General features: G+C 42.6%; 1 protein-coding gene across 2 annotated transcripts in view; it reads left to right on the top strand.

Annotated features, from left to right (window-relative positions):
- The window catches only part of SLC22A18 (solute carrier family 22 member 18), a 125,822-nt gene that overhangs the window by 90,592 nt on the left and 7,506 nt on the right, over positions 1-27,724 (top strand). Inside the window, exon 9 of one of the 2 annotated variants that reach the window (XM_060262166.1) lies at positions 16,200-16,301. The exons of the other annotated variant lie outside the window; for it this stretch is intronic. Coding sequence (XP_060118149.1) covers positions 16,200-16,301 — 102 coding nt within the window. The remainder of the gene's footprint in view (positions 1-16,199; positions 16,302-27,724) is intronic. 2 annotated transcript variants of the gene reach the window in all.

The following is a 27,724-nucleotide window of genomic DNA, read 5'->3' as shown; positions in this document are numbered from 1 at the left end:
CAGTTCCCTGCCCTCCTGTAAGTGACAGCCCTTCAAATACTTAAAGAGTTTTTAAGTATCTCCCTTGTGGTGGAGGCAGAGATGGAAACTCTCCCAGCAGAAGTATCACAAACACAAGAAGACAGAGGTAGGTAGATAGGGAGATATGAAGAAATGGCATGGGAAGGGTGACTCCCTGCTGAGGGGTATGGACTATCATGTGTCCAGGCCTGACCCCCTGGCCCAAGAGGTGTGTTGCTTTCCTGGGGCAAAAATTAAAAATATTATACACAGGATCCCAAAGTTAATCAAACGTTCAAAGATGGTCATTCAAACCCATCGAGATGGTCTTTGTGGGAACAATGACATGGCTGTAAACATCAAAAGCATTAAGACTGGCTATGAAGCTCTCAGGAGGAGGCTGAAAGGAATGGTGGAACAGGTGGTGTTCTCTTCTATCCTTCCTGTCATAGGAAGGGGAATACGATGGGAGCAGATGATAACGGAGGTGAACCATTGACTGTGTTGGTGTTGCTGGCAGGAGCGATTTAGATTCTGGGACCATGGGCTAGGTTTTTTGGATGACAACCTACTAGCATACAATGGACTTCACCTGTCAAGGTCAGGGAAGAATGTGTTTGGCAGAAACATGGGGATATTCGAGTGTGCTTTAAACTGACATCACAAGGAGAAGGAGATGACTTAATACAATGATTTAAATGAAGGTCAGCAGATGACAGAGGCCCATGGGGGGCGGTATAATGGAGCCAAAGATGTGGGGCTTCAGGTGTCTATGTACCAATGTCCAGAGCCTGGGCAATAAGGAAAAGCTTGAGCTTCTAATGCAGAAAGAGGGATATGATTTAGTAGCCATTACAGAGACTTGGTGAGATGATTCTCATGACTGGAATGTAGTAGTGGTTGATACGAGTTGTTCAAGAAAAAACAAAAGGATTGAAGAGGAGGTGGAGTGGCACTGTATGTGAGGAGAGAGTTTATTTGTCAGGAAATACTGGAGGAGAAGGGCAACAGTTCAATGGAAAGTATTTGGGTGAGGATAAGGAAAGGAAGGACAAACAGTATTGTGGCTGGAGTCTGCTACAGACCTCCTGACCAGGATGAGAAGGGGGATGCTGCCCTCTTTGAACAGCTTGTCAGGGTAGCCAAACAACATGACCTGGTAGTTTTGGGTGACTTCAACTTCCTTGATGTGTGCTGGGAGACAAACTCTGCAAAGCATCCACAGTCACACATGTTCCTGATTTGTCTGGCTGACAACTTCCTTCATCAAGTGGTGGAGGAAGCTACAAGGGGTTCAGCCATACTTGACTTAATATTGACCAACAGGCAAGAGATGGTAGATGGCTTGAAGGTGGTGAGAACCTTAGGGGAAAGTGATCATGTCCTGCTAGAATTCCTTTTGCTGTGGGGGACCAAGGAAGTTCATAGCCACATGGGTCTGTTAGATTTCAGCAGAGCAGACTTTAATAAACTTTAATAAACTCAGAGGTATGATGAGATTCATTCCATGGGCAAGAATGCTGGAAGGGAAAGGAGCAAGTGAAGGGTGGGCTTTCCTAAAACAAGAGCTCTTGTAAGCTCGAGCAATCACTGTTTCAACAAGAAGGAAACAAGATGGGGAAGTCAATAAGCCAATGTGGATAAACAGAGAACTCTAAGGAAGAAAAAGGAAATATTCAAAAACTGGAGGCAAGCATATACCTCTAAAGAAGAGTATCTGCTATAGCAGGGGTGGCCGACGGTAGCTCTCCAGATGTTTTTTGCCTTCAACTCCCATCAGCCCCAGCCAGCATGGCCAATGGCTGGAGCTGATGGGAGTTGTAGGCAAAAAACATCTAGAGAGCTACCGTTGGCCACCCCTGTGCTATAGCACTATAAGTCAATCATCAGAGAGGCCAAAGCTGTGAGCTAAAGCTGGCCAGGGAGACTCACTACAACAATAAAATCTTCAGTTATGTGAGGAGCGAACACAAGATAAAAGTGGCAATGGGCTTGCTGTTGGGTGAAAATGGAGAAACTCTGACAGAGGACAGACAAAGTAGAAAGGCTACTTTTATTTTACCTCATTTTTTCCCCTGAAGAAGAGAACAGGCTCATCTAGAGATGGTAGTAGGCAAGGTGTGTCATCTGGGCTGCTGGTTAACATGCCAGAGAGGTAGCTGAGAAGCATTTGGCTGCATTGAATGAATACAAATCCCACAGGCCAGATGGAATGCACCCAAGACTGCTAAAAGTACTTTCTAGAGCAGAGGTGTCAAACATGAGGCCCGGAGGCCGAATCAGGCCCCCAGAGGACTCCTATCAGGCCCCCAAGCTACTGGATGCTGTCTGCTTCCTTCTCCCTCTCTTTAGCTTCCTTCTGCATCACAGCTTGCTTTGCCAAGCTTGCTGAATCACACAGAAGCTCTGTATTTTCTCCATTGGCTGAGACTGCACTGGCTGAGGTTCCTCCCTTGAAGAGGAAGGGGGGGAGGGAGAGTTTGCTTTGCCAGGCTCCCTCAATCACACAGCAAAGCTACTGAGCCAAGTCTCTCTTCTTTCTATTGGTTGAGGATCCTCCCCCTCTTGGTCCCCTGGGGAAGGAAGGAAAGAGCCAGAGCTTCCTTTGCCCAGTTCCCTGGATCCCATGGGAGAAAGTCATAGAACGCACCTTTATGATCAACAAGTGCTACTGTTTTAATCATGTTTTATTTTAATTTTTATTTTAAAAAGCTTTAATAGTTTGTCTGTGTCCTTTATAAAGTTTATATCTCTGCAATCTGGCATTACATTTTATGACACACATGGCCCGGCCCGACAAGGTCTCATTTAGGTCAGATCCAGCCTTCATAACAATGAGTTCAACACCCCTGTTCTAGAGAGCTTGCAGAGCCTTTGTCCATCATCTTCTAGACCTCTTGGAGGACGGGAGACATGCCACAAGACTGGAGGAGGGCAGATGTCATCCCAATTTTCAAAAATGGAAACTACAGGCCAGTCAGTCTGACCTCTGTCCCAGGGAAGATACTGGAGCAGATTTTAAAGGGATCAGTCTGCAAGCAACTAAAGGAGAACTTGGGGATCCGGGGAAGTCAGCATGGATTTGTCCCTAACGGGTCCTGCCAAACCAACTTGATTTCCTTCTATGATTGAGTGACAAGCTTACTGACACCAAATTGGGAGGAGCAGTGAACACACCAGAAGATAAGAGACAGAATTCCCTGGGAAAGTGGGCAGAAGTGAACAAGATGCAATTTAACAAAGATGAGAGTCGAGTTCTGCATTGGGGTAACAAAAATGAGGAACACACATACTGGATGGGGGATACACTTCTGGGTAGCAGTATGTGTTTCCCATCCTTCTTTGTCTCAGCAGGGGCCAGTACCATCACTTCCCGGCAGGACTAAACTTGCTCACAGACCAACTGGGATCAATTCTCCATCACAACATCCCGCAACTGAAGTTCACTGCATGGAGAATTTCCCAACCTACTCATGCCCCAGGGTACGAGAGGTACTGATGAACAGCAGGAAGCTGACCACTAGGACATCGTACTACCATAAGTGGCAAAGATTCCTGATTTGCGAAGGAGCCAGACTTCATAGCTAGGACCTGCTCACTTCAGACTGTTTTTTCTTTCCTGCTGGCTTTATGCGAAGGGGGACTCTCACATTCATCTATCAGGATATACTTGTCAGCGATTTCTGCGTACCATGAGCACGTGGAGGGAATCTCAGTGTTCTCCCATCCTGACAGCAAGAAATTCCTAAAAGGCCTCCTTCGCATGCACCCTCCTACCTCCAGAGCTACGACGGTTTGGGACCTTCAGCTAGTACTAAACATGTTGACAAGAAAGCCATTTGAACCAATGGCCATGTGCAGTCTGCACTTTTTGTCATGGAAGACAGCACTGTTAGTGGCCATCACCTTGGTCAGAAGGGTTGGAGAGTTATGTGCACTACGACACGACCCACCCTTCCTCTCCTTTCACACTGAAGGAGTCACTATGACACCTGATATTACCTTCCTGCCAAAGGTGGTCTTTATGTTCCATTTACAGGCCACCATCAATCTACCTACCTTCTTTCCTAACCCTACTAATGATGAGGAGAGGAAATGGCATCTGCTGGATGTTCTCAGGGCACTCCTGTTCTATGTCAATCGCACCCAATAATTTCGTTCCACAAACCATCTTTTTGTGACCTATGCGCAGGATAAGAAGAGTTCACACATATCCACGCAAAGACTTTCGAAATGGATAGTAGAGGCGATCAAGTTGTGCTACTTCCTGGTCAAGAGACCTCTTTCTGGCCCGGTGAGGGCTCACTCCACTTGAGCAGGGGCAACCTCAACAGCGTTCTTGAAGGGTGTACCACTGCAGGACATTTGTAATGCAGCCACGTGGGCTTCCTCTACATCCTTCATCATCCTTCATTATGCACTGGATACACGTGCAAAGCATAAGACACTGTTGGGGAGAACAATTCTCTCTTCTATACATCAATGAAGACTGCCAGCACCCTCCTCCAGGTAGGGCAAAGCTTGCTAATCTCCCAACAGTGTGAAGCACAGAAACCACGACAAAGATAAATAGGTTGCTTACCTGTAACAGATGATCTTCAAGTGGTCATCTGCGCATTCACACTACCCGTCCTCCTTCCCCTCTGCTGTCAGCCTTCTCCTTGAAGTTGTTCAGCGGTCAGAAGGAAACTGGCGGGAATATGATGCCCTCCCCTGGACATGCACATTGCCGTCGCTGAGCATGCTCAGTGGGAGGACACTAGAGAAAATTCTAGAGCTTTGAGATCACCGTCGGGGTCGATGCAAGCACTGATTATCCCAACAGTGTGAATGCACAGATGACCACTCGAAGATCATCAATTACAGGTAAGCAACCTGTTTTTTTCCTGGAGTACTTAAGAACATAAGAGAAGCCATGTTGGATCAGGCCAATGGCCCATCCAGTCCAACACTCTGTGTCACACAGTGGCCAAAATTTATATATATATATACACACACACACACACTGTGGCTAATAGCCACTGATGGACCTCTGCTCCATATTTTTATCTAACCCCCTCTTGAAGCTGGCCATGCTTGCAGCTGCTACCACCTCCTGTGGCAGTGAATTCCACATGTTAATCACCCTTTGGGTGAAGAAGTACCTCCTTTTATCCATTCTAACCCGACTGCTCAGCAATTTCATTGAATGTCCACGAGTTCTTGTATTGTGAGAAAGGGAGAAAAGTACTTCTTTCTCTACCTTCTTCATCCCATGCATAATCTTGTACTTTGTCAAGGACAGGTGTGCATTCTTAAAGGACATGTGTCAGGAAATTTTGGTTGACCATAGGTTCCCAGCACATGTTTCTTATATATTTACATATATTTGCCCTTCATGCTGTATATGCAGGGATGAGTATGAATCACTGGTATTAGCTGCATTAAAGCATGGCATGACAAGAAGATTTTGAACATTTAGGAGAAACACTATCATATATCTAACTCTCATGAGTGGCTAACCATGCGGATTAAAAAATCCGCACAATATGGCTACCCAAGGCTAAGGTACATTTTCCTGCAAACATGGGCCCTGCCAGTCTGAGTAGACAGTACTGGCTTTGATGGACCAAGGGTCTGGTTCAGTATAAGGCAGCTTCAAATGTTCATACGTAATATGGAAATGTAGAAAAAATAGGGATTAAAAATCCACAAAAGCACAGGTGTAAGGGAGAAAAAACCCTTAGCCTTGGGATGTGCTGTCATCTTTTGGGGGTGGACTGTTGCTCACTGATAGAGCATCTGCTTGGCATGCCAGGAGATCTAGGTTCAATCCCTGGCATCTCCATTTAAAAGGATCAGGTTATAGGTGATTCAAAAGGCCTCTACCTGAAATCTTGGAGAACTGCTGCCCATCTGAATAGACAATACTGATTGTGATGAGCCAATAGTCTGAAGCAGTTTAAGGCAATTTCATGTGTTCACCAATAAACCACTCTTCCAGTGGGAGCATGAGACCAGAGGGGCCAGTTTGGGAGGAGAGAATGAGATTTATCCTCCCTTTGAGGGTTTGCATGTCCTCTTCTTTTATAGATATTAACAGGCATTATTGGAATGTGGAATGGTATAGTACAGCTTTATCTTGTCAGATCTTGAAAGCCAAGCAAGGTTGATGCTTGGATGGAAAACCACCAAGAAACACTTTGCAGAGGAGGGCAATGGCAGAACACCTCTGCTTAATCACTTGCCTTGAAAACCCTATGGGGTTACCATGATCTGCTGCAATTTGACAGCACTCTTCAGGCGTATACACACATTAGGCATTGTCATAATTATTTTGCATGTTCTTGACATCATCTGCCAATAGTCATTGTTGTTGTTATTATTAGCTAACTGTGCATATTCACTATGAGCAGAAAGAGCGTGCATTGAATATCTCTAAAGAGTGCTGCTCTTCATGACAGCCAAGAGTGTAGGCTGAAGTGACACTTAGCAAAAGAGGCTTCAAGCATACTTTTCACAGTTTTAAGATTTTCAAGATATCAGAAGTCTGGGGCTGTCCTATTGTGAATCTTTTAGAAAGATCTGGGTAACACAGACTGTAATTGTAATATACAGGTTTGGAGTGTATGCTGCTGAGTCAGTGTCACTGAGCTCATAAAATATCTGGCCACTGGTGTAACCTCCACCCCTTATTGTAATCCCTGCTGGATGATTCATAGAAGTTGCCAGTTCAACCCAGCTATACCTGTCCTTTATAGCAATTCTTAGAGGTCCCATTAGATGAACTGGAAAACTGTAAAATGTGAGAGCTCACTTCTAAAGAAGTGTTTGATACACTTGGGGTGCAGTCACACCTACCATTAAAAGCGGGTGTATAGCGCTCAAATCTGAACTGCTGAATATTGAATCGATGCAGGGCAGTTCAGACGAGCATCCAAGAATGCGATTCATTCTGTTGTGCGTGATCAGACATCCAATACTATCACGCTCCTTTCTTGGAGCATGTGTAATCAGATGGTGATTTCTGGGAGAAGAGGGGGTCCATTGAACATGCGTCCAACTGTTTGGAGCTGGGAAATCAAAACTTTCTTCAGAGGCAGGGGGGAAGGGCGAAAGTTTCCAGAATTAACATTGCCGATCCAAACCACGGAACTGCCAGGAATTATTTTCCTAGAAATTGGCAGTGACAATGATATCTTGAAATCCTCCACATTGAAAAAAAAGAATTTTTTCCTGTTCTGAATAGTGGGATAACGTTCCCCCCCCCCCTGATCCTGTGTTGATTGGAGAAGCAGAAGCATTACCTCAGATTCCCGAATGATCTGGCAATGCGCATGTCTGCTGGGGCTTTCTTAAAAAAAAAAGGTGAGAGGCAGTATCGCGCGTGAGCTGTCCAAACAACAAAAAGCCGATCTTGTGCCGCTGTTTTGAAAAAGGGCCGGACTTTATGTACTGTCAAATTAATGCGCCATTCATGCGTAGCAAGCCTAGATGAGCCCGGATGACGATCGAATGCCAGATGTGGCTGTCTGAATGAACACATTTAATCCGTCAGCCAGACGGAGCTGTGTCATCACTAATGGTACGTGTGACCGCACCCTTGGTGTTACTAAACCACCCTCCATGAAAAGGAACCACAAATTACTTGTCACGTTGTACTAATGATAGTTCCAGACTATGTGCTAAGACATGTCCAGCTTTATTTTGAATAGACATTCTGTCTCATCCCATATAATTGCATAGAATTACACTGAAATGGCCATAGGCCAAGGTTTGGGTATTATGTGGTAATTGTTCTGTGGTTTTGCTGTAGCACTCTCACCTATTTCCTTTCCTTTTCCAGTTACTGTCAGGTATTATGGATGAAAATTTATAAGCTGTTTGAAAGTTCACCTCACAGTTCCTTTTGTGTTCCTATGAAGCAAGGAGCCTGATAAATCCTTTTGGTTAGCGAGATCTTATTTAGAAGACTAATAAGGCCTTCTGTGACAGTGGTAGTTTGTGAGAAGGGTGTCTCCCTTTTATTCAGGTACCTTTTCCATGAGTAAACCAAGCAGAATTCAGTGGGTCAAACATTTTCTGCTATGAGATACCATGACAGAGAACTTCATCTGGGGGTATCTTTAACTGGGTTGTGACGTTGCATGCTATTACATTCAGTTGTAAATCATAGTATTGTAGGCCACTATGAAGACAATGTGGTAGAAAAATAAAGGTGACAGCCCTACCCTTGTCTGGCAGTTTTCCATTTGCCCTTTTGCCATGAGCTAAGAAAGTGTATCCATCTCAAAGAAAATGGTGTATCGTAATCAGGAATTCCTAAACACTGATTCAATACAGGGGATCCCCCCTTCCAGTAACTGTAATGTATAACCAACTCTATTCATCAGAACAGTGATGAAATCAAGTGAATTTAATGTTCTTCCCAGAAATCAGAAGAACAACTGATTGTTCTGCACTCCATATTTTCCATACATCATGAAAAACAGTGTAACAAGCCACACATACCTAGCAAGGCTTCCTGAACTTTTGAGACACCTGGAAAAGTCTGAGAAGAAAAGCATTAGCTGCTTGGGGGGAGGATGAGGTACAGACAGAGAAATACATGAGGATGGCTGTCATGAGGACCAAAAAATGGTGGTGGCAATGGAGGAGGCTGCTGCCCCCTCCAACCCACAATTGGAGATTGCCTGATCATGTCTAACTATAGTGCCTTCCTTGTCACCTGAGACCAAAAGACTTCAACCACTGAGTTGTGATCAAGTGAGGAGAGAGACCCAATCCACATACCACTGCCAGGTAACTGTCGCGGCCTCTGAGATGCTAACTGAACAGTGGAGTCAGGGCTGCTGAATAGCGTCCATGGGCACTAGCAGACTATGGCTCCACATGCTGAAGATTCTCCATGTCTGCAGTCACACTACAGGCTTGGCACAATCTGGCCATGCCTCAAATGACACCATTTTTTTTCTTAACAGGAAGTTTTGATCAGACATCTCACCCTGAACTGGCTTCACCATGCACTCGCATGTGGTCAGTCATTCAGATTGCTGCAGCATCCTTCCCCCCCACACACACACCCTGTATAAACATGAATCTGAAGCTCTGACTCCTTTTTGACAGCTCCACAATTCCTCCGCCAAGTGCTGTGGCCCCTCTCAGCCTCCATCACATTACCTCTCTTCCATGGAATACATGGGCAGGAACAGGGGAGTTCTCTGACATCTGGGAAGGTGAATACCATAAATACCAGACTTTCCCCAGTGCCTGATAACTCCACCATGAAGGAGGGGTCAGAATGGGGTGCCAAGGAATGAGGAACGGGAGGCAGGTGTCGCTGTCTGCTTGTGCACTTGAAATCCAGAAAGGAACAACGACTACATTGGATCAAACTACCCATCTGATCACAGCCCACATTGCTTTAACTGCCACTGCAAATGTAAAGGCATGCACATTTGCAATGGCACTTGCACACATAGTACTTTTCTGCACATTTTCTTCTGATTTTTCTCTGATTTTTCCATGAATGCTTTGCAGCGTCTCTTCCTTGGCTCTCAGGGTATGATTGTCATGGATTCGGTGGTGATTCAGCAACCTTCAGAGGAGGGGGGGTTTCATTGCATGTACCTTAGTATTGTAATGGTTGTATTAGAAATTTAAATAGATAAGCAATAATAACTGACTACAATGCTTTTTCACAATATCAGCATAGACATGATATTCCATCTGCTGTCTTGTGGCTTCTCCTCATTCTTTCCCAACCAATTAGAACAAAAATTGCCTGCACCTTTTCTCTTATATCTACAGTTCAGGGGCTGGAGTTTTTTGTTTAAAAAAAAAACACTAAAAATTGTGAATTCAAAGCAACTAAAGTTTTGAAGAAGAGCATCAAAACTGTTTAGCTAGATCAGAGGCCCACATTTAGCAACACTATAATCAGGGGTAACATGCGGCCTGGGGGCCAGATCAGGTCCCCAGAGGGCTTCTATCAGGCCCCCGAGCAACTGGCTGTCATGTGCTTCCTTCTCCCTCTTTCTTGCTTCCTTCTGCATCACAGCTTGCTTTGCCAGGCTTGCTCAATCGCACAGGAGCTACAGAGCAAAACCTCTATTTTCTCCATTGGCTGAGGCTCCTCCCTTAGGGAAGAAGGAAAAGAGGGAGAGTTTGCTTTGCCAGGCTCTCTCAATTGCACAGCGGAGCTACTGAGCCAAACCTTTTTTCCCTCTATTGGCTGAGGCTCCTTCCCCTCCTGGTACCCTGGGGAAGGAAGAAAAGAACCAGAGCTTCCTTTGCCCAGTTCCCTGGATTGCACAGGAGATATACAAAGAAAGCACCTTTAGGACCAAAGAGTGCTAATGTTTTAAGCTTTTTTTAAAAAAGCTTTAATTCCGTTTGTGTGCTTTATAAAGTTTATATCTCTGATACCTGGCATTATATTTATGACACCATGTGGCCCGGCCCAATAAGGTCTCGTTTATGTTAGATATGACCCTTATAGCAAATGAGTTCGACACCCCTGCTCTATATAATAGTGACAGGCAGGATCTAGCAGTCAGAGGTACATTATTTTCAATTATGAATCAGGACACAGATTGTAAAACTATTTTTTCTTCTGTGTCTAGCTTATTTGGAATGGAGGTGGATCTTGATTCCCTAACCACTTCCCTTACTATTTAAAAAAGGTATATTATTTATGCTGCATCTTTTCTGTTTCCTTGCTTTCTGTTTTCCTCCTTCCATCCACTTTTCTTTTTTTTAGCATTTAAAAAAACTGGATTGACTTCCCATTGCCCTGGAATATGATGATAAAGCAGATCAGTAGAAACCCCTTTGCATCCATGGGAAGGTAATGATTATACCTTAGCAATTTTTCATGCCTTTCCAGTGGTCACGAAATAGATAGATAGCAGTTAGGTAGTTGTCTTGAAATGGTAAATAATCTGATGAATCAGTTATACCTGTGGTTGGTGCATTACATCTCTAAAGCCTGAAAATCAGGACTAGTGTGAATTGCAGAGATTCCTCAGGACTTGGAACATTGTTCTTCCTCTGGGCTCTGTATGTCCCCTGTGCCTGACTCCCATTAGGCATTTCAAAATTGATCAGAAGAGTTGGCAACCACAGAACAGTGTGACCTCATTCTTGTTGCATCTGCCTTGCAAGCCTCTTCTCTCCTGTTTATTGCCCTTCCTGAAGCCACTCTGCCCACAGCCATAGCCTCCAAGTCTGGACATCAATTAAAAACTGTTGGACCTGCATCCTCACCCACTCAATTCACAATCTTAACTTTGAGGGCATTACTGCATTCTTCATTTGCTAGCTACTTGGGCCACTTGGTTTCTTTCCACATTACATTTGGCCTAGGCAGAGATCAACACAGTGTGTCAAGGACCCACTGTGTCCACTCCCCCCCTTCTCCTTCCACCAGACATACATACAGGCACCCAGCCTCAGTCAGCATGGATTGCTCTGCTATGGAAAGTTGTCTCTGCACCATCACTCAAAGATGGGGTCTGTACTGGAGCCATTTCTGGGATCCTATTAACAAAAGCTCAGTATCCTTTGCATGTACAATCAGTGGCAAAAGCGAACAGGTGGGATGTAGCTGGATAATTACACTGCCATTTTCATTAAATTAGGACTGCAGTATGGGGAAAGGAAAATGCATAGTCCTCAAACAGTTTATAGGTGTAATTTGCATATCTATATGTTTAAATAAAGAGCCCCGTGGCGCAGAGTGGTAAAGCTGCAGTACTGCAGTTGGAGCCCTCTGCTCACGACCTGAGTTGGATCCCAGCAGAAGCTGGTTCAGGTAGCCGGCTCCAGGTTGACCCAGCCTTCCATCCTTCCGAGGTCGGTAAAATGAGTACCCAGCTTGCTGGGGGGGAAAGTGTAGATGACTGGGGAAGGCAATGGCAAACCACCCCATAAAAAGTCTGCCGTGAAAGCAATGTCACTCCAGAGTCGAAATTGACTGGTGCTTGCACAGAGGACTACCTTTACCTTTATGTTTTAACAGCCTCAAAATTCTTGACCCATTCCAGTCAGATGGTGTTAGTCACCTTAACAGATGACATCTAGAGGCACCTGAATTGGGGTGGGTTGGCTCTGCTGCTACTTTTAGATCTGACAGCTGTGTTCAATGCAGTCAATGATGATCTGTTGACCCACCACCTTGCTGAGATAGGAGTTTGGGGGGGGGGGTCTGCCTTACAGTGCTTTCCTCCTTTCTCCATGATTGGGGACAGAGGGTGGCCCTGTGGGGAGACCTCCTCACAATACCCACTTGAATGTGTAATGCCACAGAGAGTGATTCTTTTGCCAATATTATTCAACATCTATATGTGCCCCCTTACCCAGCTAGTCTGGGGTTTGGGGCTGGGTTGCCACCAGTATGCCGATGACACCCAGCTCTATCTGTTGATACATGGCTGCCCAGACTCTGCCCTAGATAATCTGACCATTGGAAGCCATGGCTGGGTGGTTGCGGCAGAGCTGGCTGAAACTGAATCCATCAAAGACAGATGTCCTGTGTCTGAGTTGGGGGGGGGGGGAGTTGAGTCAGGAATCATGCTCCCCATCTTGGTTGGTGCATTACTTGTGCCAGCGCAGAGTGCAAGAAGCCTGAGGGTGGTCCTGGATGCCTCACAGTTACCATGTAAACTTCCAGGCTTGATTATTGTAACTCGCTTTATGCAGGCTTGCCCTTGTGACTGATCCAGAAACTCCAGCTGGTACAAAATGCAGTGGCATGCCTGCTGACTGTGTTGCCTGTGCAGGCACACATTTAGCCAGTACTACACCAGTTGCACTGTCTACCAATTGAGTACTGGGACCATTTCAAGATACTGATACTGGCCTTTAAAGCCTTGCACAGCCTGGGACCGACATACCTGAGGGACTGCCTCTCCCCATATGTGTCCTGGAGAGCCCTGCACTCTGCAGATCAAGATCTGATAGCTATTTCCAGCCTTAGGGACATCTGTTTAGCCTCAACCAGGGCCTTTTTTGCTTTTGCCCTGGCCTGGTGGAATATGCTCTTGCCTGAGATCAGGGCCCTGCAGGACGTCCTACCATTCCGCAGGGCTTTCAAAACAGAGCTGTTCCATCAGGCTTTTGGTTGAGGCAGTGGACATCCAATAAAAAATGACCTCCCTTGCTGAAATTACCATTTGAAAGCATCTACATGACCCAGATCAAACAAATTTTGGAGTTTCAGTAGGCTTCCCAACCCCCCTGTCCAAGCAGGGGAACCCCCGATTTCCCAGGCTCCATCCTTGCCCCCCAGCCAACTGGCTGACAGGGGAAGCCCCGCCTCCGCAACCACCATGTGCCTTGAGATCTCTGAAGGTTTAGAAGCCTGCAAACACCTTTTTTTTTAGTGTGTGTGCACCTTTAAATTTAAGCAGGAAGTAAAAGCTGCATTGGGAGGGGCCAGCAGCAGAGCTGGTGTAAAAGAGAGAGTGAAGGCCAGTCCCTGCTTGCTTTTGCTTTGTATAGGAACCAGAGCCAGAAAGTGTGTGAGCGAGAGAGAGTGATAGCACAGTCTCTGTTTTGTTTTTTTTATTCATTTCAGACGTTTTTAATAGTAACCTGTTTATGGGATGGAGAAAAATTCCATCTCTCTGTCTTTTCATTTACTTGTATTGTTGGTTGGAAATACAGCAGCTCCTGTGTGTAGCGCCCCAGTCAGATCACAAAATTGTGTACTTGCAAACAAATTCTATTTATTATGGCTGCTTTGTTAGAGTGGGTTCACTTTCATTTATTAGAATTTCACAACTGCTATTGGGGATAAGGAAATGAAGACTATTCAGGGGAATTGCACTGCTGTATTTTTATTTATTTTAAAGAATGGGAGAGTCTCCTGGCTCCACCCCCAAAGTCTCCTGGCTCCACCCCCAAAGTCCCCAGGTATTTTCTGAGTAGGACTTGGCAACCCTAAGTTTCAGTGCTACCAGGTCTACATTAGTGCAATTGTTTTAACTCTTTTAATCTGTCTTAACTGTTTATTAATGTATTTATATTGTTGCCAAATGGCACATTACTTGTTGTGATCTACCCTGAGCCTGCTTGCAGGAAAGGCAGATTATAAATTAAATAAATTAATAATAACATTTAGACATGCCCTGCTGTTTACCATTTTGCATTCCCACTCCTCCAATAAACATAGCTAGATAAGAATTTGCTAGTGTCATATGGTGGAAGAGTGTACAACTTCCAAGGATTTGTTTTAATGTTTAAAATGTAATGCCACACAAGAGGAGAGTTGTGTTTCTCATCAGTCACTGATTACATCACCCAGAAACTGTGGCAATGCAGACTTGTGCAACTAAATTCCATGCAATAAGCACAGGCGGGAGTAACCAGGAAGTTTCCCATGGCCTTAGTTGTCCTTTACATCATCTCATCTCCAAGGTTTGACTTACAAGGGAGCTGTCCTTTGAACTCTAAAAGTACCCATTTAGACTAGAGTGTTTGTCTAGGGATCTGGGGGGAGGTCTGTCTAATTAAACTAAAAGCAGAATGATTAATATATAGTGAAATGGAACATCCCACAGCAGATGTGTGCATAGTATAATGCCTTCAAAGTAGCCATTTTCTCCAAGGGAGCTGATATCTGCCAACTGGAGATCAGTTATAAAAGCCGGAGATCTCCAGGCCCAACCTGGAGGCTGGCAATCCTACTTACAAGTGGTTCCTATCACAACACTGCTCAAAGCTACAACCATACCTGAAGCCACAAAACTGTAAGATGCTTTAAAGCTCTTCTCTGGAGATAAGAGCTTGCACTGACCTCTCCCCAGCCCCTCATTTCTCTTCCTCCCAATTTTTATATCTGTCCCCTGAACTTTTTTTGGGGGGGGGGGGTGTTGATAATGCTATCATGTTGTATTATTAATTCTTCTACTAGTGGCCTTTTTGAAGTGTCTTAATGTGGCTGATGTTGTTTTATTGCCTCTTTGTTATTGATTGATGTGTTTTATTGCTTTAATTGCAGAAAATTGGCTGCTGTTGCAGTAGCTCTGCTTGCCAAGAGCACAGGGTGTACCTATTTTAAAAAAATAAGGAAAGCCCCTTAAAGCGTTTGAATCCTAGCTAAATGTTTCTTTCAAATACATGTAACACGATTCTGATAGTCTTTAATTAGAGGCAGATGCTTCTGGAAGTTAGAGAATAAGCTGATTTGCAGAGTAGAGAAACAGGGAGAATGCTTAACTCTTTTCTTGCCTGCCATGTCTCTGCACAAAATTCCCCCCTCCAGTCACTCTGTGGATTTTCAAACACACACACTTACCCTTACAAGCATCCATTTTGCATCCTTGAAGGGGAAAACAGAATAGCTTGGGGAGTAGTTTGAAGTGGAGAAACATCTCTTTCTCTCTCACACACACACACTATTCCCTTTTCCCTCCCTCCTTCAACAGCTTTCATCTGAGATTAAAAAGGGACCACCTGCTTCTCAATTCTTGTGTGTAATGTTTTGTTAGGCTTTCATCAGTTTCCTTGTCCTCAGCCCCATATACCAAAAAGGGAAGTGAAAGCAAAAATATTAATGTAAAGACACTTTTTAGGTTCGTGACAGTCATAGGGGCAGACCATGGCAACCCATTGCTGTTAGTCTCTTGCCTTGAAACCCCTTTGGGGCTGCTATAAATTGGCTGTACCTTTAGAGTACTCTCCACCACCACAACTGTTACAGGTTGCTTCCCTGCAAGGGCTGCAAATGTGAAGGGATTTGTGGTGTGAATGGCACCTCTATATGCAAGGCTCAGCAGTTTTTCCATTTTTTCCTCTGTTCCCCCCTGCCAGCCACCAGTAGCTATGTCATGATAGTGTAATGCTGCTGTAGCAATATACCTACTGCTGATTTTAAAAAAGGCCAAAAGTTCATCAGAGACAGGGGGGAAATGGCATGTGCAAGAGGACATGGCACTGGACGTGGGCAGGGAACCCAAACCTGCTTTGAGTATGCTATTTCAGGAAGGATTGTACCAAAGCAGGTTTAGAAAAAACACAGGAAAATGAGGAAAGTGGGCAATTGCAAAACAATGTCATTTAGAAACCCTCCCAAACACCCTGCTGTTTGATGGAGAGTGTGACGTGGAGCCTCTGTGAGGAAGCCACCATAGGTACAGTACTGGTTTTCAGCTTTGTCTTTACATCACCTGAAAATTTTACATCATCTATGTATCTGTTCTCTCCTTTTTTTATAGGTTTTTCAGGGTCTAGTAATTGGAAAATTAACTAGTCGCTATACAGACCGGATCTTGCTTATGCTGAGTGTCTCTGTTTTAAGTGGTGTGGGTCTTGCTATGGTAAGTTCTCACAATAGGTTACACAATCATACTATAGTTGAAGACTTGATGACTTGCAGGTAGAGGGTTGGATCCAGGATAATGTTTCCAGGGTAAAGGGATTTCCATTTGTGTTTTTTCCTCTCCTCTTGTGGCCCAAAATACCCCCTGGAATCTTGCTCCTAATCCTGAGAGTTCTCTCTCTTCCAAGAGCAAGATTTGGGGTAGCATTTGGCGCTGCCAGGAGATGGGAGAGACAGGAAAATTGCCCTCTGTGAGTGAAATCCTTGCCCTGCAGAAACATTTAGTTTGATAGTACACATTTTTATTAGTTTTAAGTAGAAGAAAATACATAGTAGGGAAATACAGAAAGAAATAAAGGGGGGTACAACAGAGAAATAGGAGAAAAACAGAAAATACTTAAGTCACATTTCTACAACAACAAAATAAAAAATACCAAAAAATACAAAATTTCTTCTACCTGCAAGTCTTTGAGTTTTAACCAAATATTACCATCAAATTCTACAGTCCTTTTGTAGCTTTTTAAACTTGTATACAATTCTAATACCTATGGTATAAATCTGTTATTTATCTTTGATGCAACAAGGATCAAATCACTTATCGAAAAAAAGAGAGAAAAACAAAGAGAAAAACAAATAACTAAACTAATTGAATAGTTTTAAAAATATTAGAAGTAAGCATATACAGGTAAGATGAATATACGCTCTTTATCTATAAAACTAACTTATTTGCTTCCAACAGGAGTTGAAAATCAGAGCACAATACTTTGTCTATGTCAATATAAACTGATTCCAAAGTTGGAGATCAAGAGCAGATCTTGGATATCATATAATATCTATATTCTCTTCATTAATGTGAGTTGAACATAACCAAGTACTTGTGTAAGTTAATTATTAATTAATTATTCAAAAATTATTTAGAAACTTTTGGAGAGACTATCTCCAACTATCATATTACTTTAAAAAGAGGAGGCTTGATAAACCATAATGACCCCATGCCCCATACATATTTATTTTTGCCTAGGGAAAATATAAACCAATTCCAAAGTTAAAGATCAGGAACAGATCTTTGATACCATATAATATCTATATTATCTTCATTAATGTGAGTTAAACATAACCAACTATTTGTGTAAGTTAATTATTAATTATTAATTATTCAGGAATTATTTTAAAACTTTTAAAGACACCATCTCCAACTATCATATTACTTTAAGAAGAGGAGACTTGATTAACCATAACAACCCCATCCCCCATACATATTTATTTTTGCCTAGGAGAAAATAATGCAATCTCTACAACAGCCTCTGCTGGGTTACTCCACTTGTATTATAAAGTATAAAACCTCCAGATTATAAAGTTCCAGCTTCCAGTTCCAAATAACATATCAGTTCCATTACGTTGTACCGTTGGTGACCAAATATAAAGTCACAGTTTATAATCCCTTCTTTTTAAAGGCTTTCCAAGTTTTGATTTTTTGACGTATATAGCTTCTCCCCTCAACACGCTCATCTGTTCTTCTGAGAACGATAAAGCCCACACACTGTCACTTCCTCTTGCAACAGCTTTAATAAGTCGCGATTTCCGCTCTTCTTTTAAAACTGTGTAGGTCATCTCCATCTTGATTTCACCCAACACATTTCCAGGTTGCTGTTTATTCACTTTCCCCAACTCATTTGACACCTCTGGGATCTCTTGACATTCCTGCTCATGTAGATTTTCAATTTTGCTGTACTTGAGAAGAAAGTTTTCCACCCGCATTTCTATTAATTCCACTAAAAAAACCGATTCCATGCTTCATAGAAGATATGGTAGCAAAAAAATCTTTTTTATCATTTGCTTCATTTTGCCAAATCATATTTCCATAGAATTACTCAGTCCAATAACAAAAGTCAAGAAATAGCTCAGAATCCCAGTTTATCCTTCAGCTCTCCTCCTGCTGTGTGCTTTTTCCTTACATTCCAGTTCAAACCACATCAGTTCCGCTCCCCCATCAGATAAATGATCTTAGAAAAATATTCAGCTTTTATTTAGACTGTATTATAATATGTTAATGTTCCAAATGTAGCTTATTTAATTATAAACCAAATCAATTTGAGTGTCTGTATTCAATCCAATTAAAAATGCCAGGGAAAAGGATGCCAATTTTCAACAGTTTGTTCCTCTCCTTTTGGAAGCCCCCTTTTGAACAGTCCCATTTGGTTTTACGATAGGCATTCCATTAGCCGGTTAGATTGTAAAATAAATTTACTTGCATGGTAGAGTTTCAGCAATTGCAGTAGAAAAGAAGACGCTTACAAAAGTTGCTAAGATGAAGGAAAAGTCGGGCATTCACCTCTTGTTGCCATCATGGTGATCAGTGCGGTGAAGCATCAGAGCAACAGGAAACTCAGGGGCCGACTGCCGTCATTCTCCCCAGCTCCTGTCAAGCTCCTTGCTGTCAGAGAACCCTTGCTCAGGCCCCCATGGGGGTACCACAGCTGTGGCACCCCTCCAACCGCGCAATTTGGGGGGCTGCTAGAGACAAGCTCTGCGGACGCCACCAACAACAAAGCATTGAAACCCGGAACAGAATCATCTAGTTTGGATCCAAGGCATATACAGTATGTCACAGAAGTGAGTACACCCCCTCACATTTTGTAAATATTTAAGTATATCTTTTCATGTGACAACAATGAAGAAATGACACTTGTCTACAATGTAAAGTAGTGAGCTTACAGCTTGTATAACAGTGTAAATGTGCTGTCCTCTCAAAATTACGCAACACACAGCCATTAATGTCTAAACTGCTGGCAACAAAAGTGAGTACACCCCTAAGTGATAATGTCCAAATGGGGCCCAAAGTGTCAATATTTTGTGTGGCCACCATTATTTTCCAGCACTGCCTTAATTCTCTTGGGCACAGAGTTCACCAGAGCTTCACAGGTTGTCACTGGAGTCCTCTTGCACTCCTCCATGACGATGTCATGTAGCTGGTGGATGTTAGAAACCTTCCGTTTCAGGATGCCCCACAGATGCTCAATAGGGTTTAGGTCTGGAGACGTGCTTGGCCAGTCCATCACCTTTACCCTCAGCTTCTTTAGCAAGGCAGTGGTCGTTTTGGAGGTGAGTTTGGGGTCGTTATGTTGGAATACTGCCCTGCGGCCCAGTCTCCGAAGGGAGGGGATCATGCTCTGCTTCAGTATGTCACAGTACATGTTGGCATTTATGGTTCCCTCAGTGAACTGTAGCTCCCCAGTGCCGGCAGCACTCATGCAGCCCCAGACCATGACATTCCCACCACCATGCTTGACTGTAGGCAAGACACACTTGTCTTTGTACTCTTCACCTGGTTGCCGCCACACATGCTTGACACCATCTGAACCAAATAAGTTTATCTTGGTCTCATCAGACCACAGGACATGGTTCCGGAAATCCATGTCCTTAGTCTGCTTGTCTGCAGCAAACCGTTTGCGGGCTTTCTTGTGCATAGTCTTTCAAAGAGGCTTCCTTCTGGGACGACAGCCCTGCAGACCAATTTGATGCAGCATGCGACGTATGGTCTGAGCACTGACGGGCTGACCCCCCCACTCCTTCAACTTCTGTAGCAATGCGGGCAGCACTCATACGTCCATTTCCCAAAGCCAACCTCTGGATATGATGCTGAACATGGGCACTCAACTTCTGAGGCCTGTTCTTAGTGGAACCTGTCCTATTAAACCGCTGTATGGTCTTGGCTGCAACTCAGTTTCAAGGTCTTGGCAATCTTCTTATAGCCTAGGACATCTTTATGTAGAACAACAATTCGTTTTTTCAGCTCCGCAGAGAGTTCATTGCCATGAGGTGCCATGTGGAACTTCCAGTGACCAGTATGAGGGAGTGAGAGAGATAACCTGCTCCCCCTTCACACATGATACTTTGTACCACTAATGAGTCACATGACACCAGGGAGGGAAAACGGCTACTTGGGCCCCATTTGGACATTAACACTTAGGGGTGTACTCACTTTTGTTGCCAGCAGTTTAGCCATTAATGGCTGTGTGTTGCGTAATTTTGAGGGGACAGCACATTTACACTGTTAAACAAGCTGTAGACTCACTACTTTACATTGTAGACAAGTGTCATTTCTTCAGTATTGTCACATGAAAAGATATACTTAAATATTTACAAAATGTGAGGGGTGTACTCACTTCTGTGACATACTGTATATTATGTATTGGGTTTGAGGAAATTTGTGATGATATACCTAGAATATTTTTGCCCTATGATGTTAGTGTTAGTTTGTTCTCATGTGCACCAGTTAGCCATTGGTGTTACAGTTATCAATTGTTGAATATGTATCAGTTAAGCAGACCTCAGACACTTTTCTGAATCTAAATACAGTTAAAAAATCCAGACACATTTGCCCTGACCTGGATAGCCCAGTCAAACTCAGCCTTGTCAGATCTCGGAAGCTAAGCAGTGCTGACACTGGCAAATATTTGGATGGGAGACCTCCTTGGAATACCAGAGTCTGGAGGCAGATGCAGGCTTTTAAGCCACTTCTCTGAATGTCCTCCATGCTCGAGTAGGAGACACCAGAGGTCACCATGACTTCTAGACTTGGGGCACAAATTCACACAATAAAAAAAAATTAAATTCAGACACATTTGGGTTTTTTTTTACATTACCACATAATTTGTCTTTTTGTCTTCTGGATTCTAAAGAACATATTCCTATACCAAATATCAAAACAGAGCCTGAGTTGGCTCAAAACACGTTTGAACGCTAATGGGAATTATTTTTTTGAGCTTCTGAGACAGCACTAGTTTCAGACCATGCAACCATGTCCAGACACAATACTATCATTCTTGTGGAAATGATGATGTTATAAGGTAATAATTACAATGTTATGCTTATTGTCCTTCATCATTTTCAGTTGGAGCAGGTGCTGCAGGATGGTTGGTTGGTTGCAGACTCATAGTGGATTAGAAAAGATCAGCAGCAATATGATAAAAAGCCTCTGGTTCCAGAATTCTATCCAATAGTTCTAGAAAACCATCCATGGCATGTACTCATCTGTCTTTTTTGACAGAAGCTAAGAGAACTGTAAAAAACCTGAATTCATCCTCCCCAAAGAAGAAGTCTACTGGGCAACCATTGGGGGACTGAGATTATTGTTTTTGTTCTTTGTGTTAGAAATCCTTTTGCCATCTGGCAGCTGGTAGCATAGACTTCCATAGGACCTTGGGAGGGAGAGAAGACTGTAAATTGATTAGATGCCCAAGATGAAAATTCTCAAATCTTCTCTAGACTCTACAGTTCATACTATATGCTTTCTCTCCCAAGGGTGTTGCTGTAATGGCTATGGTTGCCAGCCTCCAGATGAGACCTGGAGATCTCCTTCTTTTACAGTTGATGTCCAGCTGGCAGAGATCAGCTCCCTTGGAGAAAATGGCTACTTTGAAGGGTGGACTCTATGGCATTGTACCATGCTGAGGCCCCTCCCCTCCCCAAACCCTGCCCTCTCCCAGATCCACCCCCAAAGTCTCCAGGTATTTTCCAACTCAGACCTGACAACCCTAGTTATGACCAAAGGCCAAACTAGACATGACAGACTCCACAGGTTTGATCTTTTAAAATGCTTTTAAAATGCTATGAGGGCAGTGTGGTGGGCTGAGGCACTCTTATTCATCCCTCCCATGCCTTTTCAAGTGCTGAAACAACCAAGTATGTGTGTGACTGTTTTCACATGACAGTTTTGGCACTTGAAAAGGCATGGAGGAGGGACTTAACAAAAGTGCTTCAGCCTGGCAGGCCCTCGTGGCATTTTTGGTTTGTCCCTAAGAAAAGGTCTACCAGACTTGTGGGCCAACCAGAGTCTTAATAGTGATACATTTTTCTTTGTATGACATGCACAGACAAAATGAATGAACTCGTTTATATAGTCCAGAAGGAATTTTACAAAAGCTTATGCCAGTCGGGAGAGAGGTAAGTTGTGGAAAGTCTAGGAAGGGGTGGGGAACAGTGGCTCTCCAGATGTTTTTTTGCCTACAACTCCCATCAGCCCCAGTCATTGGCCATGCTGGCTGGGGCTGATGGGAGTTATAGGCAAAAAATATCTGGAGAGCCACTTTTCCCTATCCCTGGTCTAGGGAATATTCAAAAATTGTTAAAATTTAAATCTTACAATAGATAATAATTTTAAACAATTTACATCAGAGCACTTTGAATACCATTGCTTATTTATTTCCAAATGTGTTGGTAGGGGAGAGCTCATAAAAAATAACAATGTAAAAACAGAGTAATCTAACTTGTACTGTTTGCCTAATATTGCTGTGTTGGGAGTATAGCTACTCTGGCTCCATTTTGATGATCTTTTGAATTTATTCAGCAATGCACAATTGTCTCATGGGTTCTTCTCCCCTCACCTCTGCACATTCTCATACCAGATTGTGACAACTGTAGGATTCTGAGATGTCTAAATCAAGCAATTCTGGTTATCACTACCTACAAGCCATTATTTATAAATCCACTTTAAACTGTGGTTTCAAATGATGTTGTTTGCAGCAAACAGTTAGGTTTGCCAACTCCAGGATGAGATATTACTGGAGATTCCTGGAGACCTCAATGGGGTATACTGCCACAGACTCCACTCTCCAAAGCAACCATTTTATCCAGGGAAACTGATATTTGTCTTTCTGTCAATTCTAATTCCAAGAGATCTCCATGCCCCACTGGGATGTTGGCAACCCTAAAAGAGCCCTAATTTGAGGAAAGCACTGTTTACCACCTTTGCTTCCTCCAACAATGACTTGTGTGTGCCCCCTAGAAGCACTTGCTGAAGGTCACATTCTCCACAGCAATATGCCACGTGGCACTGCAGGGGGCTGCAGCAAAACCAAGGAATCGGCCAAAATCACTCTCCTCATTCTTCCATGAGTTCTGTGCAGCCTATTCTCCCCTCCATGCTGCATAGCATTGTGCTCTGTGAGGTCCTCTGAGCCTCATCAGAGCCTTTTAGTGGAAGCTTGATAGGCGCTTCATGAGGGAACTTGCTTCTGCAAGCTCTATTCCAACCCTATGTATGAAGTTTGGCATTAAATAGAGTTTGCCTTTTTGGGTGACAAGGCAAACTGTTGTTACTGAAACTCAGAAAAGGAGGTAGAAATCAGTGCAAGGAAATGTAGGAAGGATGGAAGAATTCTCAATCCAAATGGATCCATTGTATTGAGGAAACTTTTCTCCTCAGAAAATGGTTCAGAGCTCAACTTCAATTTTTGTTAACAGGTTTATGGGACAGCCCAGCCACACAGGCCTCATAGGAAAAGAACCAGAAGTTGTTTCCTGTGCTAGCTATTCATAAGAAAATGCAGCTGCAGTCCTGTTTGAAGACAAATGTATTTAAAAGCTGTCTGTTCAAAGAGCTGCCAAGAAAATAACATCCTCTGGGGTAGTTTATGCGTTGGAGCTCTTTCTAGAGAAAAGCTGCCTTGACGCAACTTGGCCTGATCATCAGGAAAGACCCTGTCTGAACTAAGCCTTCAGTTTATAGATCTGCTGACATTTTTTATGTGCTGAGAGATTTTCTGTGACGAGGAAACTGAACAAAGATCTCAAGTTACATTTTTGTACAAAACACTTCCTTTCATTAGCTTCCAAAACATGCTGAGCTAAAATTAACAGAGACCAGATGGTCTGAAATGAAACTCTGTGAAGGTTTAGGTACTTAATGAAGGAAAGTGAGAGGCAAGAGAGAGAAGCAATTCAGAAAACGCCTCAAGTCTCAAATCAGAGTTAGCCAGAGTTCAGTCAAGTACCTTTCCTGAAATCCAATGGTCTGATCATATCCCAACTCCAGTCCATGTTTCCAGTTCCACCTCCTCAGATTACAGGCTAACTTTCTTGAATCTAGAACAATAGTCTGGATCCTGACTCAGGTTTCCCTCTTCTTGGCTGGAGGGCTGCTTCAAACAAGATATTTGCAGTCTGTTATGACACTGGGGTACAAAAAATCAAGCTTTACTTGCCATATTGCCTGCATGGACTTTTAGCCATTTGCCTCTTGTAATTACCTGCAGGGGGATATTTTTCTTGATATCCACTTCATATCAATGTGGCCCTTTTCAAAGGAAGGGAAAGGGGTTGATACCTCTAATTTCCCTGTGAATGAGGCCATGAAAAGCTAAAGAACATCTCTAAGTACTGGAAACAATTTAAATTAATCTGAATATGGATACTTAAATCGACCCAGATCATAATTGGATATTTGTTAAAGAGACTATTATTCAGCTGCAATACGGTCTGAACAAAATGAGATACTTGTTAGAGGGATTTCTCCTTGTTGTCTGATTTGAAATTCATACGCTAACATTTAAAACTCCAGTTGGAGGAGACTGGGAAGGACAGACTATCTGGGACTCTGAGCTACGTTTCAACCTGGATTAATCGACAGAGTTTGCTGACAGAGAAAAATGGCTTTGCTAAGCGAAATTTTTCACAAAAAAGATATTTTAAGCAATTTGAAGTCTCTGAGGCAAGATCTTGGTTTATTGACAGAGTTGGTTAAGAAGCAAATGGGAGCTTTTCTGCTGAAAGCTAGCGAAATCTCAAATCTACATGAGCAGAGTGCTAAAGAGAACCCAGTGACGTCTGTGGAATTGAAATGGGAGAGTGACTCATTGGGCAACAAACAAAAGAAAATCAAAATGGAACCCTATGGCGTAATTAAAAAAGAAGACGGAAATGGAGACTGTTTCAAGTTAGGTCGAGAGGAACAAAGGGTGTGGAACTTTTCCCACTTTCTTCAAGAAAGATGACTGCATTTAGAAGTAAGAAGACGCATTTTAACCAGAAAATCATGATGTGGAAAATCTTTCAGAAAGAAGAGCCTCCTGAACTAGATTTTTCTCAGTGGATAGTTGGATATGGACTTTGTAAGAAAATCTGATATGTGATATTAGAAGGCAAAGTGAGATTCCTTTTTTGGGGGGGGGGGCTACAATAGGTTGTCTTGTTTAAAATAATATGGATATAAATAAGTTGTTTGTTTAAAATAATGTGGATATAAAAGCTAAAGGACTACAAAGTTTTTGAAAAGAATTTTATGTAAAAATAGTTAACTTAGATTAACTTTTAAGAAGGCAGATAGCGTAATTATTTGATAAATTGGTGAACTTGTCTTTAACAGATAATATTAGCTTTTTATGTTTGTTATTTATATGGGTAATCCTACAAGTTAATCTATAACTGTTAAGAAGGTAGATGTAATTATTTTGTTAATTAGTAGATCTCCTTCTAATATGTTTGTTTGAAGAAATTGTCTATAATAAGATAGATAAATTATTGTGCTCTATTTCTAATCTGTCAAGGTTAAAGATATTGGTCACAGACTGGAATAAGGAGAGAGAAGGTGCATATTAGTTACAAATCAGAAGTTAGATTTCTTTTTAGTAAGAAGGGTTTCTTGAAATGTTCTTATCTTGGTGGGTAGTTGGGTATGGAACTCTCAATAAGAACAGGCATGTGATTTTTATTTTTGGGTTATAATAAGTTGTTTTTTCTAGCCCAATAGGGATATAAGAGTTGGATTAATTGTTAAAAAGGCAGACAGCACAGTTGTTATGTAAACTGGCAGATTTGTCTTTAGTATGTCTCTCAGGAGAAACTGTTTATATTGAGATAGACAAAATACTATGTTGTATTTTTCTTTTAGCTTCTTAAGGATAAAGATATGAATTTTTGTGTCTTTGTTAATGAGGATAGTGTTAAACTAACAAACTAGTCTGTGTTTTTAACATGGTTAAGCCAAAGCAGCTAGTTCTGTGTTGAGATTGCTCTGACTTGTTTATACTTATATGTGTTGAAGAAGAACTGTTTAGACTTGTATTGCAAATAATAGTTTAGTAAAAATGCTTTATAATGAAAGATAAAGATTGTAAAATATATGGAGAACTCTATACTAGCAGGTGGAACAAATTGGATATTTTATTTGGAGGTAGAATTAAAACTGATATATTTGTATTTTTCTTTTTTTTCTGTTTTTCCCATTCTGTATATGCCCTCCCCCCTTTTTTGTGTCTATGCTTATGCTTCTTTCTTTTGTAGTTAAAACCAATAAAAATTTAAAAATTGCACTGAAGTGCAATAGTGGCACCATTGAGATGGATTGACTCCACTGAGGCAATGCATCTCGATTGTACTGCTATAGCACTTCAGTGCTAAAGCATTTTAGCGCTATAGTGCTCACATTAGAACATTTTTTTTAAAGTCTGAGGAAGATCATGCAGGAAAAAAGGAAGCATTTTATAGGAAGCATTTTAAACAGCACACCACAGTGATTCAGATGAACAATGAAGGGATTAAAAATAGTGGAGAGCACTCTCCGTCAAAATGGATCACTTTGCTAACCCGACGCAAGCGGGTTTGTATGAACAAGTAAATAGTCCCACTAGCAGTTGATTACTAAAACTGGTCTGTCGGAAATGGCAGAAAAAATCCATTGACAACCAGTTACTAAAACAGAATACAAAGGCAGTTTGGAAAAGATATGTATTTTAAGGACCAGAATTAAACAAAAACTAAATGCCCGCTTCAGATATGATGTATCATGAGTGATCTTCGTTGTGCCCTAAGCATTCGTACACCACATACACAAATATTTTGTTTGAAGTAGTTCCAGATTTGCTGGAATTTTACCCATTTTTAACTTTTCCCATTTTTCCTGCCCTTCCATGAAGGAACTCAGTGTGGCAGACAGTGTTCTCCATGCTTCCACTTTATCCTCTCAGCAATCCTTTGAGGAAGGTTAGGCTGAGAGTGGGAGCAGCCACCCAGTGAGTGTAATGGAATTGGAAGGGTTAATAGAAAAGCTAAGGACTCAGGAAGTCTGAGTCATGTGATCTGAGGGTGGGGGCCGGAGTGCTCGGAACTCTCAGGATGAGTGAGTGACAGAAAACGGCTGGAGAGTCAACTGTCAGCAACTGTCGGAGATAGTTGAAGTGAGTAGTGGATGTTCAGAAGGAGAGCTGAAGAGAGAGCTGATACAGAGAGCTATGAAGAGACTTCTGGTGAAGTGAAGCTCGCTGTTAGCTCTGTGTAGACAGCCAGGTGGCTGAGAGTGACAATCGAGTGTCACAGTGAAAGACCTGAGTGGTCACAGAAATATTTACACTATTCTTAAGAACTAGCAAGGTTGCTGAGGAAGAGATGTGGGTCTGAGGGAGTCAGGAGGGCTGGGAGCCGACACACCGGTCGACTCAAGAGACCAGACACATAAAACCCAAGAGGCCAACCTAATTAAGAGTTTGGAAAGTGAAGAATATAAGAACTGTGGACCGTGAGATACCTCAGTGAACCTCTGTATTGTAAAGCCTGAACTGTTTAGCAACTGTTATTCATCCAAGATACAAAATAGCCTATGTAAATACATCCCTTTCCCCCAGCTGGAGACTGTGTAAATAAAAA

Source organism: Heteronotia binoei, chromosome 21 (genome assembly GCF_032191835.1).
Source record: "Heteronotia binoei isolate CCM8104 ecotype False Entrance Well chromosome 21, APGP_CSIRO_Hbin_v1, whole genome shotgun sequence".
Classification (NCBI taxonomy): Eukaryota; Metazoa; Chordata; class Lepidosauria; order Squamata; family Gekkonidae; genus Heteronotia; species Heteronotia binoei.
The sequence above is the reverse complement of the archived record's forward strand: the minus strand, read 5'-3'. Positions and strand labels throughout refer to the sequence as shown.